This window comes from Ovis canadensis, chromosome 17 (assembly GCF_042477335.2).
Source record: "Ovis canadensis isolate MfBH-ARS-UI-01 breed Bighorn chromosome 17, ARS-UI_OviCan_v2, whole genome shotgun sequence".
NCBI classification, from domain to species: Eukaryota; Metazoa; Chordata; class Mammalia; order Artiodactyla; family Bovidae; genus Ovis; species Ovis canadensis.
In genome coordinates this window covers 73489818-73508558 of record NC_091261.1, presented here as the reverse complement: position 1 = coordinate 73508558, position 18741 = coordinate 73489818, and the positions used below count along the sequence as shown (strand labels likewise).

General features: G+C 48.3%; 1 protein-coding gene and 1 long non-coding RNA gene across 2 annotated transcripts in view; one reads left to right on the top strand and one right to left on the bottom strand.

Annotated features, from left to right (window-relative positions):
• The window catches only part of SPPL3 (signal peptide peptidase like 3), a 100155-nt gene extending 95686 nt beyond the window's left edge, over positions 1 to 4469 (top strand). The window contains exons 8-11 of the mRNA XM_069558205.1: positions 223 to 386; positions 1121 to 1320; positions 2528 to 2637; positions 3331 to 4469. Of these exons, the coding sequence (XP_069414306.1) occupies positions 223 to 386; positions 1121 to 1320; positions 2528 to 2637; positions 3331 to 3402 (546 nt within the window). The 3' untranslated portion in view covers positions 3403 to 4469. The remainder of the gene's footprint in view (positions 1 to 222; positions 387 to 1120; positions 1321 to 2527; positions 2638 to 3330) is intronic.
• The window catches only part of LOC138422761 (uncharacterized), a 46133-nt gene that overhangs the window by 2858 nt on the left and 24534 nt on the right, over positions 1 to 18741 (bottom strand). Inside the window, exon 2 of the long non-coding RNA XR_011250007.1 lies at positions 13619 to 13815. This is a non-coding gene — a long non-coding RNA (uncharacterized lncRNA). The remainder of the gene's footprint in view (positions 1 to 13618; positions 13816 to 18741) is intronic.

Genomic DNA, 18741 nt, shown 5'->3' with positions numbered 1-18741 from the left:
ACCCTGGAGCATGGCCAGCTCTGCGCGCAGGGCTCCCTCTCTGGGTGTGGAGAGAAGAAATCTGCAACACACACGAGAGCAGACATCTTCTCTTTCCTCAAAGCGTGCAGTCTGAAAAGCCTGATGCTGCAGCCCTGAGACTTTGCTCTCAGAAACAGAGGGCTGGTGCTGAGATCGGGGTGCCTCCAGCTCCCTCTGGTAAAGGTGACTCTCCCCTGGCAGGTGTTTTTCTCCGCCTACATCTTTAATAGCAACGTCATGGTGAAGGTGGCCACGCAGCCGGCTGACAATCCCCTTGACGTCCTATCCCGGAAGCTCCACCTGGGGCCCAACGTCGGGCGCGATGTCCCGCGCCTGTCTCTGCCTGGAAAGCTGGTCTTCCCTAGGTAGGACGGGTGGGCTCGTCTCGGGAGGGTGAGGACCCCACCCTCCTCTGCCCCTCCGTCCCTGCTGGGTTGTCGTTGTCATCAGCATTCGATGGGAACCAGGAAAGGGCTGTGAATCATCTCCATCTTACAGATGACAGGACAGGAGTACTGACAACTTCCAGAGATGGGTCATTAAATGATGTGGGTGCAGCTTTTTAATAATTGATTAATGTTATCAAACAGCCATGCATTACTGCTGTACTACAGTTTAAAGTTGGCTAGAGGGAATTAGCAGGAGGCTCCGGGTCTTTTATTTTTTTTACTTTTCAGACATTTATAAAAATGTGCTAATGCTAAAATTACAGAGTCCCTAGAACTATAATTTTGGAAAAACTAACGTGCTGCTTTCATCTCCCTTGTCTGGTAGTATTCGGGTGCTTACTGGCAGTCTCAGCAGTGAGTGTGTCACACATGGCGAGCCGACGTCTCTGGAGGCGGCAGCACCGCGCGGATGCTTCAGCAGCCACTTAGGTGGTGCTGTCCCACAGCGCCGCTGCTGCAGACCACTCTTCCAGTACTCTAGTGCCGTCAGGCTCCACACCCCTCTAACAGCTAGTGCTGTTAAACCAGTAGCGATTGCCATCAGGGGTCAGATAAATTCTTTGGCTTCTTAAAAAGCGAACAGACCTTGAGCAGGAGGAGGAGTGGGGTTGTAGAGCCTGAAACCCCTGACGTGTGACACTGCATTCCAGCTCCACGGGCAGCCACTTCTCTATGTTGGGCATCGGAGACATCGTGATGCCTGGGCTCCTGTTGTGCTTTGTCCTGCGTTACGACAACTACAAGAAGCAAGCCAACGGTGACTCCTGCGGCGCCTCTGGACCTGCCAACATCTCCGGGCGCATGCAGAAGGTTTCCTACTTTCACTGCACCCTCATCGGATACTTTGTAGGTAAGAGGACCTGGGAGGCTGCGTGCAACCCCTCCCTGACTGTCCTCCAAGCCCCGGAGTTGGCCCAGATCTTGCAGCTGCAGATGCTGGAGGAAGAAGAGCAGTCACTCCAGTCGTCGTTATAAACAATCACAAAGGGAAAGGAAACTCCTGACCCTGAGGTGAGGCCAGCAGCCTCGTTCCCTATCCGGTAATAGTGTGTTTGAAGGACATTGTAGGAGAAGTGTGGTCGGGCCTCAGAGCTGAGAAGACCCACCCCACGATGATGGAGCAGTGTGTGTGCTTAATCACATCTTCAGCGTGAGTCTAATGGGTGGCATGTCTGTTTCCTGTGCTGTCTGACAGACACTTCCCTTCATCTGCCTGGACACTTCCGTCACCCCTGACCTGGACTCTCCCTCGGCTAGTGCTTCTCTAGCCAGCTCTGTTCTGGCTGGAAGGGAGAGACGGTTGTATGTCCGCCCTGCGTGAGCTGCGACAGCGAGGGGAGGGGAGCCCCTTGCTCACCTCGGTGCCTCCTGCTGAGGGAGCGCTGCACAGTTCCATGGCGCTTTCCTAGCCTGCGCTCATGTCCACTCCAGCAGCTCCCAGTGGGGCAGGGCCACTGCCCTGAGGCTTGAGATGTACAGGGCCACACGGCGTCATAAGCAGCAGGGTTAGAACTTGAACCCAGGTCTTTTGCCTCCAAGTCTGTCCTCATCCAGCTTCCCAGTTGGCACTAGTGGTAAAGAGCCCACCTCCTGCCGATTCAGGAGACATTAGAGATGCGGGTTCCATCCTGGGTCGGGAAGCTCCCCTGGAGGAGGACATGGCAACCCACTCCAGTATTCTTGCCTGGAGAATCCCGTGGACGGAGGAGCCTGGCGGGCTACAGTCCATGGGGTCACAAAGAGTCGAACACGACTGACGCAACTTAGCACATCCACACACCTGTCATTGTATATGTGGGAGACGGGAGACCAGGCACACTTGGGGCTGAAATGAGGCCTGGAACTAGGGACTTGGGCCACTTACAGGTCCTTGGAATTCTAAGTTTTAAAAAGCTGTGCTGCTCTGTTTCTTTCCCTGCTCAAGGTAGGCATGTCACTCCCTACCACTGGAGGGAGTGTCACAGTGGAGCTGCACAGTCTCAGGGCTGTGCCGCGAAGCCGTCAGGTGATAGAGGCTGGCTGCTTGGCATTGCTCACCAGCGTTTCTCTCCCTGCAGGTCTGCTCACTGCGACTGTGGCGTCTCGAATTCACCGAGCAGCCCAGCCTGCCCTTCTCTATTTGGTGCCATTTACCTTATTGCCACTCCTCACGATGGCCTATTTAAAGGTGAGAGAGGCAGGTGTAAGCCAGTGAGAGCAATGATAGGGCACTGGACCTGGACCTGGCTAGGTATTCCCCTTGCTTGAGGTATTCCCCTAAGCTCTTCATCTTGGGATCTTTGTGTGTGTTTGTGTGTTTTTGCTAACCTGCTACTAGCAACCTCTTCCAGATTTTTAACAGCCATTGGCTGAAAATACTAATGAGTTAGACCCCTCACCACGTAGTCATTGATTAGTTAACTGAAATCCCTAAAACCCTGTTGCAGAGACTTCCTGTTTCTCTTAAAAGCAGCATGCTGTTGCCACCTAATAGCTCTTTTAGTACTCTGCATTAAAGTTTGGAAATAAGAAGTGTAAAACCTGAGGGCTTTATCTGATTTACAGAGTTTATACTATCACCCACGTTTTACAGACGAGGAAGCAGACACAGAGGTTAAGTATGAGCCTGGATCATTTGACTCACAAGTGGTTGAACTGCCCCCAGGACAGAGTCAGAGCCCTTTCCTGCTCGGGGAGGGCCTAGAGCCCTTCTAGCAAGTTCTTCAAAGAACTGGGAGGTTTCTTTTCAATGAGTAAAATGTGAATGTTCTTTGATTCTGCACAGAATCAATCTGCTCTGAGGTCAGGAGTCAGGAAGGGCTTGTACATAGATAGGTGTGCCTCGATCTGAAACGTGTGGCTGAAGTTGTGTCTTTCCCAGGGTGACCTACGGCGAATGTGGTCTGAGCCATTCCACTCCAAGTCCAGCAGCTCCCGATTCCTGGAAGTATGATGGATCACAGCGGGCGACCAGAATGGCCTCTCAGTCCTTCTCTGTCAACGTGTGGTTTGTTTCCTCTTAGAGCTGGCCTGGTACTCGGAGATGCACCTGTGTAAGGACTGTCGTGTGCCCAGATTTTGCATTTTCGGGAGCGAGGTGCTGGAGCCTGCATGGTTCCTTCTCTTCCTGCCGCCGGAGAGGTGGAGCCCCTCCTGGAGTGACAGGTCCTCCCCCACCCACAGCGCGCCTCCCTCCCCGGTTTTTATGGATCTGCACCAGACTGTTACCTGTGGGGGACGGAGATGCGACTGTTGACACTGACAACGGCAAGGAGTCGTTCTGTACCTTTGAACACTAAAAGGATGGAAACCTTAGCAAACTGGTTTCTTCAGTGAACCCTCAAGAACTTTGGGACCAGTTTCCTGTGGGGGACTCAGTTTCAGAGAACTGAGACAGAAGCTCTTCTGTCGTTATATTCTTCTTTCCTTTTTTTGGATTTATTAAATATTTTCTGTGGTGTGAAGTGACTTATTAAATCCACAGACATTGAGTGACTTCTTACAACATACACATAAGAATTTGTTGTAATGAGTTCATGTCCACCCAGACGTCGTGTTGGCAGTGAACGAGGGCACGGTTTTTATACGTACATACACACCCACATGCACATAGATATATATGAATAAACAGAAACTAAAACCCGCTAAGCTCATGCTGTGTAGCGGACAGGAGCTTGCTGTAATTTCTAGCATGTAGAGCAGTTCACGCTGGCTTCCTTGTATACAGACAAGCTGCTGTCTCTCCCTCCACAACTGAACATGCAGTTAAAAACCAGTATAGTATTTGTACTGATAGACTCATGGACTCTAGGGGACTCTCATTTGGTTTTGATCAGTGTAGCAAATTAGGGATGAAAAGTTGAACCTTTTTGGCCCGTTTTTTGTTTTGTTTTTACCGGCTTCTTCCTCGCAGGGTTTTTAGTAGTTTCCTGAGCCAATGCATGTATTATAGCAGCAGGTGTCTTTGTGCTTTCTGATCATAGTAATGTACTACTTGTAAATACATTTTTCTATTTTCTATTTTTTTGTTTTTTTTTTTTTGGCCTTTTGTTTCATTGGTGTGCTGTATTTTCCATGCCCTCACTCCTTTAAGAAAAAAAAGGAAAAAGCAACACGAGCCTGTCCTTGCTGTTGTGATTGCAGTCTTGGTTTCCCATGGTGACAGCTGGGTACTGGGGACAGTGTCAAATGCTCCCCAGAGACGGGCCCTCCTTTGCAGGAATCGCAGCCAGAGTTTGCAGCTACGGCCTCCCCTGGGGGGCCAGCGTCCAGGCGGTGACTAATATGAGTGGCATCTGCAGACTGATGAGGGACTTGCCTGCCATCTGGATCGAGAGAAGCCGGGGACGGGCCTATACACCTGCGAGCACAGGCTGGGGAGGGGCCCACTGTCCGGGGCTCTTCCTGAGATAGATGACCTGTGTAGAAACCAGGGGCGTTGGGGGCCCTGTGGCTGGAGGCCGAGGTGTGTGGCATTCACAGGCAGGCGGTGCACGTGGCCATCAGCGTACTGCATTCCTCCATCGTGTCTTCAGGTCCCGCTGAAGGCTCTTTGGTTTTGTTGGTGGTTATTGTTTTTAATAAATGCCTCCTTTCTAGCCTTTGTTACCTCACCTTCACTTTCGGGTGTTGGTACCAAGCAGAGCTCCCGTCCCCACCTACCTGCTCGGCCTGTCCAGGAGACCAGCAGCGTCCCCTGCAGCTGTCGTTCACCCTGCACACGTCCCAGCATGGAGGCTTCCGCTGTCCACACAGCTCCCAGCAGCCTCTGGGTTCGGCGAGACGGGGAATACACGGTGCCACCCCTGCTACGAGCCGGCCCTCTTCCTTAAGCCCTCGAGGATGCCGATGACTTAACTAAGGGGTGGGGCGAGAGATGGGGGCACTCTTTCACAATGACCCTGATTAAGGGCAAGTGCCGACCATAGTCAAAAATAACCTTCTAGCAATTCCAGACAGACAGAAGGTAAATTTCTGTCATCACGCCTATGCAGGTTTAGTGGGGGGAATACCCATACAGGACTCCTGAATGTAATCGGGATTCCAGCTGTAGTCTGCAGAGCACTTGAAACTTCGGCAGAGTGACCACAAATGTTCCTTTTGTTTTAAATTAAGCCCAGGAGCCATGCCAGAATGTGCCGGGTCCTGGAGGTGGTGTGGTCTTCTGACCGGGAAAGGTAGGGGGCGGGGTGCAGTTAAAGTGTGTGCTTCCATTTTCTCCTTCCAGCCTCCCTCTCAGCCTTGCTTGATACACTTCCGTCCTGGTCTTGCTTTTCCTGGTTTCTCAGATATTCTTTGAGTTTCGGGGTTTTCTGTCTAAAAAGTCTCTTGCATTAATTAGGCAAGGGATATTGGCATGGTTCCATCATGGACTGCCCCCCACACCCCCAGTCTTGGGATCTTTTTCGTGCAACGAGTCTGCATGTTGGAACTCCCACTAACTCGCAGTCACTTTCTTCTTTCTAATTTGAGCGAATGGAGACACGACAGCAGTTTATCCAAAGCCTAGCACGTCCCATTGCTATTATTACCACTTAAGCCTTTTCTGAATAAGACAGCTACACAGCTCCTGTGTAGGAGCGATTCAGACTAGGGGAGTGTGCCAGGGGGCGGCAGGCTGCTGTGTGAACCGCCTTTGTACCATGCCAGCACAGGCCTTGGCTAAGCAGGTAAGTTATGTTATCTGCAAGAAAAGCAAAATGGCTGGTTCTCTGTGAGGGTGGAGGGAAGGGAGCTCTGTTTCGCCAATATAGTGTTAAAAATAGACTCCGCCACGCCTGCATAGCAATGCTCACGGTGCCGCCAGCCAGATCAAGCGTCGTTCCCAGATGTTTGTGTTTTGTAACGTCTGGCGTGTGTCACAGCCTCGGAATGTAGCAGTCTGGTCCATACGTGAATGTCCGCTGTGTGGTTCTCCACAGAGGCCAGCCTGCCTGACAAGCTGAGGAGACCAGCCCGCTCGGCTCCTGGTCCTCCAGTGCGTAGGGGCCTGGCCAGCCTCCCTTCACTCAGTCCCATTGTTTTGGCAGTTTCCAGCGATGGAATCATCTCAGGAACCAGGGCTCCTAACACCAGTGTCAACCTTGCCACAGAAGTTTGTACTGAAGAGCTGAGACTCTAGAATCAGAACCCAGGCCCTCCCCTCTTCTTGGAGGGATAAGCCAGGTAAGAGAATTTTTGTTTGTTTTTTAATCCAGAAATTGTATTCCCATGCAGTTTACACACTGCTTTCCACTTGTGAGGTCTTAACTTCTCCAGGTTCAGACTCCAGCTTCTGATGCATGGAGCTTTCCCAGGACTGGGTCAGCTATGACTTATCTCCCCAACCTTTTCCTTGGAATTCAAAGCCCTTTGCCTCCGTTTGAGATATTTCAGTTACGTTTCAGTTTAAGCTGTGTCAGTCACTAGGTGCTGCTTGAACAGAACCAGACACCCTGATCCCACCCTCGTGGTCTAACGCCAGCCTTGCTTCAGCTCCCTGGCGTGTGAGGTAGGTGGGGTGGCAGGCATCCCCCCGTGAGGCGGGTGTGCAGCAGTAGCTCTCAGTGCACGACTGTGGGCCTGGCCAGGAATGCCGATCCACGGGGCTGGGTGTGCCGGCCAGGGGGAGGTGGGGAGTGCTCCTCTGTCCTGATGGACACAGGCCAGCACTGGGCCGAGGGTCTCTCTGCCCGCTGAACGCAGTGCCAAGCCCGGTTTAGATGTCTTAACTGCTCATGGCCGGCGGTCAGCAGGGGTCTCATCTCAGTACCTTGTGGTCCGCTGTGGAAGTCTCACTTGGTGCAGTGGTGACCCTCGGCTGTGCAGTGGCGCTGTTAGACGCTCGAGTTAGTGGAGATGGGCGTGGAGGACTCCAGCTGAGAGATGGAGTCTGTCTGGTTGGTTTCTTAAGATCCAGGCAGTCCGCCCCCTGTTGGGTAGAACCTGTGAAGCCTGCCGCTGGTTCCCAGATGAACAGAGGCTCTGAGGGTCCTGAGATGGGGGTGGGGTGCCTGGGCTTCCTCCAGTGCCCACTGGACCCCAGGAAGACAGAGGAGTGGGGAGGCTGAGGGGACTGGGGGGGGGGGGGTCTGCCAGGCAATGGGCGCAGACTTCTGTCTTGTGAGGAATGAGAGGCAGGAAGTGAGTGTCCAGAGGACAAAGGCATGGGGCAGGGGGTGCCCCCGGCCAGCATTCCAGCCCCAGGGTTCCGTGGGCCTTGCTCCAGGCAGGTTACGCATCAGCCTTCCAAGGAGGTCACTGGATCCTCCCGGGCCTGGCAAGCTTATGCACTAACTTGTGGCGGTCGATCCCTTTCTGTCGGAGGCAGTGCATCTCTCACACTTTGGGTCAGCATTGTGGCTTATTTTCAGTACCCGCCCCCGACACCCCCGAGGGTAGGGTAGCTGTGCCCGGCTGTGCAGGCTCCCAGGGGAGGGCAGAAACCTGGCTTCAGTAGAGGAGATGGAGGACTCGGTCGTATGGGAGGAGCAGCCCTGGCCTCTGAGCTGATGGCGCGGCGAGTCTCGGCCTCACCAGCTGCGCGGCGGCGGGAACAGTGTTGCCTCCCCGGCACCGTCCGCAGAGCCCGTGGCCCCGCCACCCTGGCCGCCGGTGCGTTCTGTGTCTGCCTTGCTCAGTGTCACCTGCTGGGTCTCCCTGTCTCTCTCTCCTTCACTGAGCTCTTCTGCCAATAGGCCTTCCTGTGAGAGCTGACCTGGGCTCTTGGAGTGGGAAGAACAGACAGAACTTGGTGCCACGGTGGATGCAGAGGGTGGCAGCTGGATGATGACTCTGGCTTCTGACCTGAAAACAATTAATTGCCAAAACTAAGATAAGGAAAAGATAGGGAGTCCTGGTCTAGTCAGTAGAGTAACTAAAGCTCAAAGATGGGGATGAAAGCATGTTGTTCAGTCACTCAGTTGCGTCCGACTCTGTGACCCCGTGAACTGAAGCCCGCCAGGCTTCCCTCTCCCTCACCATCTCCTGGAGTTTCCTCAGACTCATGTCCATGGAGTTGGTGATGCATCCCCTGCCACCCTCTCCTGTTGCCTTCGATCTTTCCCAGCGTCAGGATGAGAGCTTAGAAATGGTATTCAGAGCCTTGGGGGATAGATTTATACAAGCTGTACTCAACAGTGACAGGTCAGAGAATCGCTCCCACAAGGTTGTGTGTGTCAAGGTACCTGGCAGCACGTGGCCCTCATGGCCACACAGGACCTTCCTCGACGACAGAGCTCTTTGGAGCCTTCGTTTCTCAGTCTGGAGTGGGAATAAAGGGCCCTTATTTGACGTATCACAAGAATATTAGGCACCATTCAGGTTTATTTTCTTGTACTCCACAAACAATTTGCCAGTCTTCACAGAGTTAAAATACACTTCTAAAAAATCAGATTTAAACAGACACACTTCCGTTATCCAGATGACCGCAGCTTTGGTAATACTTTCCAGCTCGTCACTGAGGAGGCTGGCTGCCCTTCCCCTGTTGAGGGGTGAAAGCCCCGCCTTCCTTGTCTGGGCTTTCAGATCTCGGCAGTGGCTGGGTTGACAGCAGGGCCACCGCCGTGAGCCTAGGCCAGTCCAGGTCTGGACACTCTGGACACGCTGGAGGATCTGGCACAGGGAGGGGGGTGAGTGAGCCTGAGTAGAGGCGCCCCACACCCGTGTGCCCTGGGGCGCCTGCGCACGTGTCCGCTGCCACAGCTCCTCTGGGGAAGGGCTCAGGGGCCACCTGGTCAGGCTTGAGGAGCAGCCCTGAGGGCCTTCCTAGGGCCCTTCCTTAAGAGGCCACCTCAGCCCTTAATCGTCTCGCAGCCCCATCTGAGCAGATTGCTCACAGCAGAAGCAGGAAGTATCCTCATGACAGGACCTGGGGGGCCTCCAAGGGGTCCTGGACTTGTCCTGGCAGGAACTCCACTGGGGGTTGGTCTGCCGAACGGACCCTTCACATTGTGGGGCTTAAAGCCAAGCATATCAGCCTCTGACCAGGTTCTGCAAACAAACCAATATTGACATATTTTTGCCCAGTGTTGACATTTTCATTTTTCTATCCTTTTGATTAGCTTTTTCATAATAAATGCTGTCTATGCCCTCTTACTTTGTTGTTCTTTACAAATCTGTCTATTTTGAGGGAAAATCTAATTGTTCCACTGTAAAGCTTCCGGTCAGTCATCGTGGGCCTTAAATCTGAAAGCTTTTCGTAAACACCTTTTGTAACAGAAGACTCGATGGACCAAACTCCAGCCTGTTTGCAAATAAAGAGCGGTGTCATCGTAAGCCTCTTGTCTCGAGTCAGCCCACAGGTGGGGAAGATCAGAGGCCAGGCTGGGCAGAGGCTGCAGCCTGCTCTCCTTTAATAATGATTTTTATTGGAGTGCAGTTGCTTTGCAGTGTTGTCCGTTTCTGCTGTGGGGCAAAGTGAATCAGTTACGTGTGCGCATATACACGTGTCTGCACTTGCCTGGCTTTCCTTCCGAACGAGGTCCCTACCGAGCGTGGAGTAGAGGTCCCTGCGCCATACAGTAAGTTCTGGTTGGTTGTCTGTTTTATACATTGTAGTGTGAGTAGGCCGGTCGTAATCGGCCAGTTCATCCTCCTCTCTGTCCCCCTTGATAACTTGTTCTCTACACCTGTGACTCTTTTTCTGCTTTGCCAGTAAGTTCATTTGTACCATTTTTCTAGATTCCACATATAAGCAGTATTGCATCTTCCTTTTCTGACTGACTGCACTCTGTATGGCACCCTAGGTCCGTCCATAGCGCAGCAGATGGCGTTCTCTGGTTCCTTTTTACGGCTGAGGGATGATGTGTTGTACAGACGTAGCGCATCCTTACCCATTCATCTGTCGGTGGGTACCGGGGGTGCTCCCGTGTCCTGTCTGCTGCAAAACAGTGCTGTAATGTACACTGAGGTGCATGTATCCTTTCAGATTAGGGTTTTCTCCAGGTAGTACCCCAGGAGTGTGATGACTGGGTCATACAGTAGTCCTGGTTGTAGTTTCCCGAGGAACCTCCGGACAGCTCTCCATAGTGCCTGTACCAGTTTACCTTCCCATCAGTAGTGTAGGAGGCTTCCCCCTTCCCCTCACCCTCTCCAGCATTTTATTGTTCGAAGACTTCTGACGATGGCCATTCTGACTGGTGTGAGGTGATAACCTCGTTACAGTTTTGATTTGCATTTCTGTAAGAATTAGTGACATTGAGCATCTTTTTGTGTCTTTTGACCCATCTAAATGTCTTCTTTGAAGAAATGTCTATTTAGATCTTCTGCCCATTTTTGATTTTTTTTTTAATATATTGAGCTGCACAAGCTGTTGGTATATTTTGGAATTACACCCTTGTCAGTTGCTTTGTTTGCAAATAATTTTCTCCCATTTGAGGGCGGTCTGTGTTTTGTTTAGGATTTAGTTGCTGTGCAAAAGCTTTTAAGTTTAATTAGGTCCTTTTTTGTTTTTATTTTCATTGCTTTTGGCGGTAGATCGAAAAAGATCTTGGCTGTAATTTATGTCAAAGGGTATGTTTTCCTCTAAAAGTTTTATAGTATCTGACCTTACATTTACGTCTTTGATTGATTTTATTTTTGTGTATGGTGTTAGGAAGTGTTCTAATTTCATTCGTTCACTCATAGCTGCCTAGTTTTCCCAGCACCTCTATTGAGTAGACTGTCTTTTCTCAAGAAGTCCACTCTTAATAAAAGATGTCAACAAAGCATTTGGAAGAGTCTCTATCCTCTAGGTTAAGGTGGGGAAAGGGGGGCATCCAGAGTATCACTGATGAAGCAGATTAAATAACTAGTTGAATGGCCCTGTTATCCCAAAGGTTTTCCCCTTTGTCCCCAGCCCTGCGTGACACGACTCTTGATAATGTGGCTGCGGACGCAGCTTAGCAGATTTGGGTCGGATGTGAAGCAAGGAGGACCATAGCTGTGATCCACAGAGAGCCCCGAGGCGCTGGACTGGGGTCGGGTCAGACGCAGGGAAGTCTGGTGTTGAGAGCCACACTCCGGCCGCGGCGACAGCGCCCGGGGCCCCTGAGGCGGGCGCTTCTACTGTCGCCAGTGTGCAGAGGGCTCCTGAGGCCAGCACCGGCTAAGTGGCAGTGAGCTAAACACAGGCCTGTGGCCACAACCACTGTCCTTCCTCCCCTCGCGGAATTGCTCATAGCCCCCACCCTCAGGAAATGGAAGTCATTACACTCTGCTGGCTCGGTGGCCTACTCCTTGCTCGCAAATGTTTTCAGTCCACCCACTGCCCATAGCAATCAAGGACTGTTAAAGCCACCTCTGTCCTCGTCTTCCCAAATCCAAATCCAGTGTTTCTTCCACACTGTGGGCCAGAGTGGTGGGCAGTCATCTCAGACTTGTAGTAAAATCTCATGATACAGTGTAGGCGGGGCAAATTTTATTACCCATGTTATAACAAAAGACAAGGAGCTTCATGGTCAGCCAATTTGCCCCAGATCTTCCTGCCTCCAGAGCCTGACCTCATTATCAGAAGATAGTCACACCCACATTTTGTTTGGCTTAAAGTTTCTATAAACAGGGAAGGACCATGCCAACAACTCCCTACTAGAAGTGGGGGAACCACTGACCGTCAGGCAAGGAGGAGCTGGGGTCTGGCTGCCTGAGCCTTACGCTGACGCAGCTGCTGCCCACAGGGTGTGCAGGCCTGTCTCCCTCCCCGGAAGGCTGTAGCAGCGTGAACTGCTACTCACTAAGCTAGGGCACTCACTGCCTCACACAGGGACCAGGACACACGCCTCCTGGCAAGCCACAAACAGACCTCAGTGTCCCTCGTTGCTGTCATTAAAACAGCAAACCATAAAAATAAATGAAAACAACTGTCAGCTGCTGTTCCGATCGCCAGTAATGGTGGGCTGTAATTCAGACCAATCCGCCTGCTAAAAATAAGATGAAATACCAAAAATACCTTTTGAAAAGCAACAGAGAAGCTTCTGCTTCTGCTAATGATGGGAGAAGAACTCCTGTTTCATCCAACCCTGCCACAAATGACAGCTATAAATTCTCAGCAAAATACAGAAGCAACCTTAAGGCCGCGTAGGACAACCAAACTCGAGAAACGAGGGGAGCCGACAGTCGGAAGGGAATAGCTCCAAGTTAGTGCCCACGTTTATGGCTTTTTGCCTGAAGACAGGCCCCAAGGGGCACTACGTGGGGTAGTTAAAACTCTGGCCCCACAGCCTGTGTACAAACTCCACCCGACGCTATGATCTGTAAATACACACCCGCAGGGCAGACTCCAAGCAGCCGGCTAAAAGAACTAAAGGGAAGTTCTCAGCAGCTGCCCACCACAGAAGAGCCAGAGTTTGAAGTCTGAGTTCAGCCCAGTTGACTGCCTACTTTAAAAGTACTCTTCAGGAGAGGGAGGTGGGAGCGGGAGGCTCAGGAGGGAGGGGACATACATATACACACCTGTGGCTGATTCATGTTGAAAAAATATATGGAAATAGAGTTTCTACAGTGTATTATTAACAATAGCCAGGCTGTAATTCAGAATCACTGAACATATGAAAAGACAAGAGAAAGATCCATACTCCAGGGAAAAGGCTATTAATGGAAACTTTGAGATGACCCAGATGTTAACATTAACACTCAGAGTTTGAAATCAACTATTACTGTTCATGTGCAGCAACATGGATGGACCCAGAGGTTATCATACTGAGTAAAGTGAGCCAGAGAAAAATAAATATCATATGTCACTTACTGGGGGAATCTTAACAGAAGGGTACAAGTGATCTTCCCGACCTAAGCATCGAACCCGGGTTTCTTGCGTTGCAGGCAGATTCTTTACCAACTGAGCCACCAGGGAAGCCCAACATCAGTCCTAACACAGACATAATTGTAGCCCCAGGATGAGAAGAGAATTGGGGCATTTTTTTTTAAAAGATGAATGGCTGAATTTTCCTAAATTAGGGTATGGTTCAGGAATCACAGCAAACCACAGGTAGGATAAATATAAAGAAACCCATACCCAGAGACTTCATAATCAAACTTAATGATTATAGAATGTAAAAATTGAAAAAACTTGAAAGCAATAAGATAAAAATGGCATATAAGGAAACAAGATTTCAATTATAAGAAATATCCCACAACTTTATGACTATACTAAAAAAAAAACATTGAATTGTATACTTTTAAAGGGTGAATTATATGAGAATTGTATATAAACTTACCCAAAAAGGCCCCCTCCGTCTTACTGTTCTGGGTCACTCATACTGGGGAGGAGCTGTATTAAAGGGCTGTGATGTGAAATCTTGGAGCGGATCCTCCAGCCCAAGTCGGACCTTCAAACGACTCAGCCCTGGCCCATATTTTCACTGTAATCTCACACGAAACCACAAGCCAATTCTGGGTTCCTGACTCATGGAAACTGTGGAGACAATAAGCATTTACTGCGTTAAGTCACTAAGCTGTGGGGCAGTTATGGAGCAATACATAATAAGACTGGCGATAGTAAATGTGTGGATTAAATATTAAAAAGGCTTGTCTCAATTTCTTTAATGCATATAACAGCAAAAAATTTTGACATCGTCTGGTAGACACTGTATGTGTTGTATAGTGTATAAAGATGAAATACCTATGACTTGGCATAAAATGTGTGCCCTTCCCCATACAGTACCCTATGCATCTGTGTCTCTGGCTGTTCCTGAGCTAATCTACCTGTAACAACCTGTGTCCATTGATGGTGAAAGAATTTAAAAATATGATACACAGTGGAATACTACTCAGCTATTTTTTAAGAAACTGATATTCTGCCATCTGTGACAGATGAATGGACCTCACAGGGAGCACACGGTTGAGATTTATTAGAGCCAGCAGATCTTGACTCTTCAGGCAGATGGATAATGTGCAGGCTGAGGAATATCATCGTGAGTTCACAGGTTCAGGAAAACCTGTCTGATTATCACATAAGTCTGGGGGTGAGCATTTCCTCCCAATGCTAATTCATCGCACTCACCTTATCAAGTATAATACTAAATGAGATGCTAAGGAAATTAGCCTCTAACAATCTTGAGATGCTCCCCTTTGTTATCTTCCAATTGTTTTATTTCCCTCTGTCCTAACTACTTAAGTAGAAATAATTATTTTTATGGAAGATAGAGATAATAATAGACAGCTTCAAGCAAAAGAAGATGTGAGATTCATAACATAAAGAAATGTATGGCAGCTATCACACAAGGTTGGAAGAGAGGAACATCAACATTCTTGTATTACATGAGGTAATATATTATTTGAAAATAAACTGTGATAAAGAGGCATACTGTAAATCCTAGAGAAACAAAGTCAGCCAGTGATGGGAGACAAAATGGAATCATAAAAATAATCCAAAAGAAGAAATGAGGCAAATAGGAAACACAATGCAGGAGGGTGGATATATAACGAAACATAAATATTCACATTGGACTATTTATATTTTAACACCTCAATTAAAAGGCAGAAGTTCTCAGATGAGATTTTAAAAGCAAGGTTCAGTTATATGCTACTTTTGAGAAACCAACTTTAAGCATAAAGACATAAAGATTAAAAGGGTGGAAAAACACATTATCATGCTAACACCAACCATTAGAAAGATGGAGTGGCTATACTAATATGAAAATAGATGTCAGGACAAGGAATATTATTGAGACTAAAGCAGATCCCTCCATAATAATAAATTGGTTCATTTATCTGAAGTCCATAATAATCCTAAATGTTTATGTAGCTAATAGTAAAACTTCAAAATATTTGAAGCAGAAACTGATATAAATAAGAAAAATAGTATAACCCACAAGTATGGTTGAATTTTCAATATCCGTCTCTCACTGATCCATAGACAAAGTAGATAGAAAATGAGGAAGGACATAGATTTAACGCAGTCAAACTCCTTGACCTAATTAACATTTATAGAACATTCCACCCAGCAATAGCAGAATACACATTCCTTCCAAGTGCATGAAGAACATTTACCAGGATACACCATAGTTTCAGAAGTAAGACAATGGGAAAGTACCGAAACGATATGAAGTATGTCCTCTACAACAAAACTAAAAATGGAGAAACTCCTCAAATATTTGTAAGCTAAATAAAGCACTTCTAATTCCCAGGTGGCGCTAGTGGTAAAGAACTCACCTGCCAGTGCAGCAGACATAAGAGATGGGGGTTCGATCCCTGGGTCAGGAAGATCCCTTGGAAGAGGGCATGGCAACCCACTCCAGTATTCTTGCCTGGAGAATCCATGGACAGAGGGCCTTGGTGGGCCCCAGTCCATAGGATCACAAAGAGTTGGACATGACAGAAGCAACTTAGCATGAATAACTCACAGCTCAAAACGGAATCACAGGAGAAGTTAGAAAAAAATATTTTGAATGGAAAGAAAAACATGACATGTCAAGCTTGTGGGATACTGCAAAAGCAATGCTTGTAGAGAATTCACATATGTGTGTGTCTCTGTGTGTATGTATATTTTACAGATTTTTTTTCTTTTGGCCACCTAGCTTGTGGGAGTCTTAGTTCCCCAACCAGGAATCAAACCCCAGCGACAGCTGTGAACGTGCCAAGTCTTAATCAGTAGACTACCAGGGAAGTCCCTGAAACAGACAAATTTCTTGAAAGAATAAAACTTCCAAACCTCAGTGAAGAGCAAATAGATAATCTGAAAAGCCCTATATCTATTAACCTAAATTTCTAATTAAAAACCTTCCTACAAAAAAACTCCAGGTTCAGACATCGTCAATTGTGAATTCTAACAAATACTTAAGAGAAATATTGTCAATTCCGCCCATGGGGTCGGAAAGAGTCAGACACGACTGAGCAACTAAACTGATTATCAATTCTAAACGAATTCTTTCAGAAAATTAAACAAGGAAATACTTCCTTGTTCCTCTATTAGGGAAGCATTTCCCTGATAACAAAACCAGACAGACGCTACAAGATCAGAAAACTACAGATCAGTATCCTTTATGAACCCAGACATACAAATCCTTAACAAACTTTTGGCAAATCCAACAACATATAAAAAGGATAATGTATCCTGACCAAGTGAGTTTATTCACCAAATGCAGGTTTGGCTTAACATTCAATTATTCAGGGCTTTCCTGGTGGTCCAGTGGTTAAGAATCTGCCTTGCAAAACAGGGGACACAGGTTCAACACTTGGTCCAGGAAGACCACACATGGTGTGGAGCAGCTAAGATGGTTTCCGTCACTAATGAGCCTGTGGTCTTGATCAGCTCACCACACGCTGCAACAGCTGACCCCGAGGGCCCTGGAGCCCGTGTTGTGAGCCCACGCTCCACGACAGGGGAAGACCAGCAGACCATATATTTTTCTGAAAACATTCGTTCATATCAGCAGACTAAAGAATTGCAGACACCCAAAAGGCATTTAACGAAATCCAACATCCATTCAGTTTAAACAGTTTCGGCAAACTAGCAATAGAAAGGAACGTCCTTGTTTGATAACGGCACCTACAAAAAATGAGTTATGCTTCATATCTATAGTATTGATCCTATGTATGAAATAGATAATTAATGAGAACCTACTGTATACCAGGGAACTCTATTCAGTACTCGGCACTGATCTAGAGGGAAGAAATCTGAAAGGGGAATATACGTGTACATATGGCTGATCCATTTTGCTGTACAGTAGAAACAACACTGTAAAGCAACGATACTCCAATAAAAATTAATTTGAAATACAAGAGTCATACAAAATGTTGAAGGAAATCAACAGAAAATAGGAATCTGAGAAAGTGTTTTCCAGGAATTCACGTTTCTGGATGTGCACAAATAAGTTTTTCTCATGATTTCCATCAGCATTGCTTTACATCAATCAGCTATATAACTGTTATCATCAGATGTTTTATCTTATAGGGAAGAACTTAGCATTAATAAGGGGGATAGTGTGGAAAATAGGAAAGTGAAGGTCTAGTGACTGGCACTAATCTAGGAGGGGAAAAGTCATTTACTAGAAGAAAAAGTTCATATTTGACCAAAAAGATAAATCCAAACGCTTGTAAGTGACAAGAGCTGGAATTTGGTGGAAAGCATGAAGCACAACAAAAGTTTCACAGTGGGAGGACCATACTCCACTCAGTATTTCATCCCGCAGCTCAAGCTGTGAACCAGCGTGATTTTCAGAAAGGGGAATGAGGCTGGCGGGGGGGGGGGGGGTCACAAATACGGACTGTCCATAATTTCAAATATTTCGTAACAGTCTCAGGCATTACTACAAGAAGTAAATATGGAAATCTTAAGATCTGACATCGTTATGAACCTTAACTGTCAACATATCGCAGTCTAAGAAAAAAATGCAAGACAAGAAATTGATAGAAATTAAAGCGTGGTTGAAGAATTACATCATCTCAGTCCTGGACAAGTCAAGTAGGGAACGGGGAATAAAAGGACTGTGCAAAGAAAGAAAAAGCTCATCACGTCTGAGCCAGGCCAGTGCTCTTCCCAGCTCCACCTCTGACAGCCACGCCCCCCTTCTGTACCAGTGACTCCACCATCCACGCAGCTGGACGAGCCCCACTACCCCCATGACCAACCAATCCATCACTCAGTCCTGTCCACTTAACCTCCTGAATGCGCTTGGAATCTGTCCATTTCTCTCCATCACCTCTGTCTCCACTCTGATACCAGACACTAGGGTCTTGCCCCTAGAGTATGACAGGAGCCTCCTAACTCACTCTGACAAACCTCCCCTTCCACCTCCCATCACCTGCTCTGCACACCACAGCCAGAGCCATCTTTACAAAATGGAAACCTTTTACCACTCTGCTGGGTCCACGAGCCACGGACTTGCCCTTGCTCTCAGAGTATGGCAGAAATGCATCCTGCAGCGCTCAGGGCCGTGTCCACCATGGCCCTCCCTGCCTCTCCAGCTCCTCTCCCACCAAGTGTCACTACTCCATCCTCTGGACATCCTTCCACTCCTTCAAGACCAGGCTCCTCTCCCACCTCTGGCCGTTCATCTGCACCAGCCATATCCTGGACCTGGACTGCTTACCTCTGGCTCTGTCTCACTAAGGCCAATTCATGCTTCAGATCTCAGCTCACCTGTCACCTTGTCGGGAAAGCCTTCTGTGACCTTCCATTCTAGCTCAGATGCCTCTGTGTTATGCTCTCAGAAAGCACGGCTCCTTTCCTGCACAGGACTTCTCCCATTGAGGCTATTATCTGGTTAACGTCTGCCCCCACGTTCCTGCCCCCAAAACCTATTAGAGTTCTGAGTAAAGGAATCCTGCTTTTGCTCACCTACCATTTCCCCCAGTGGCCTACACAGTATCTTAAACGCAGTAGGTGCCGCAATAAACA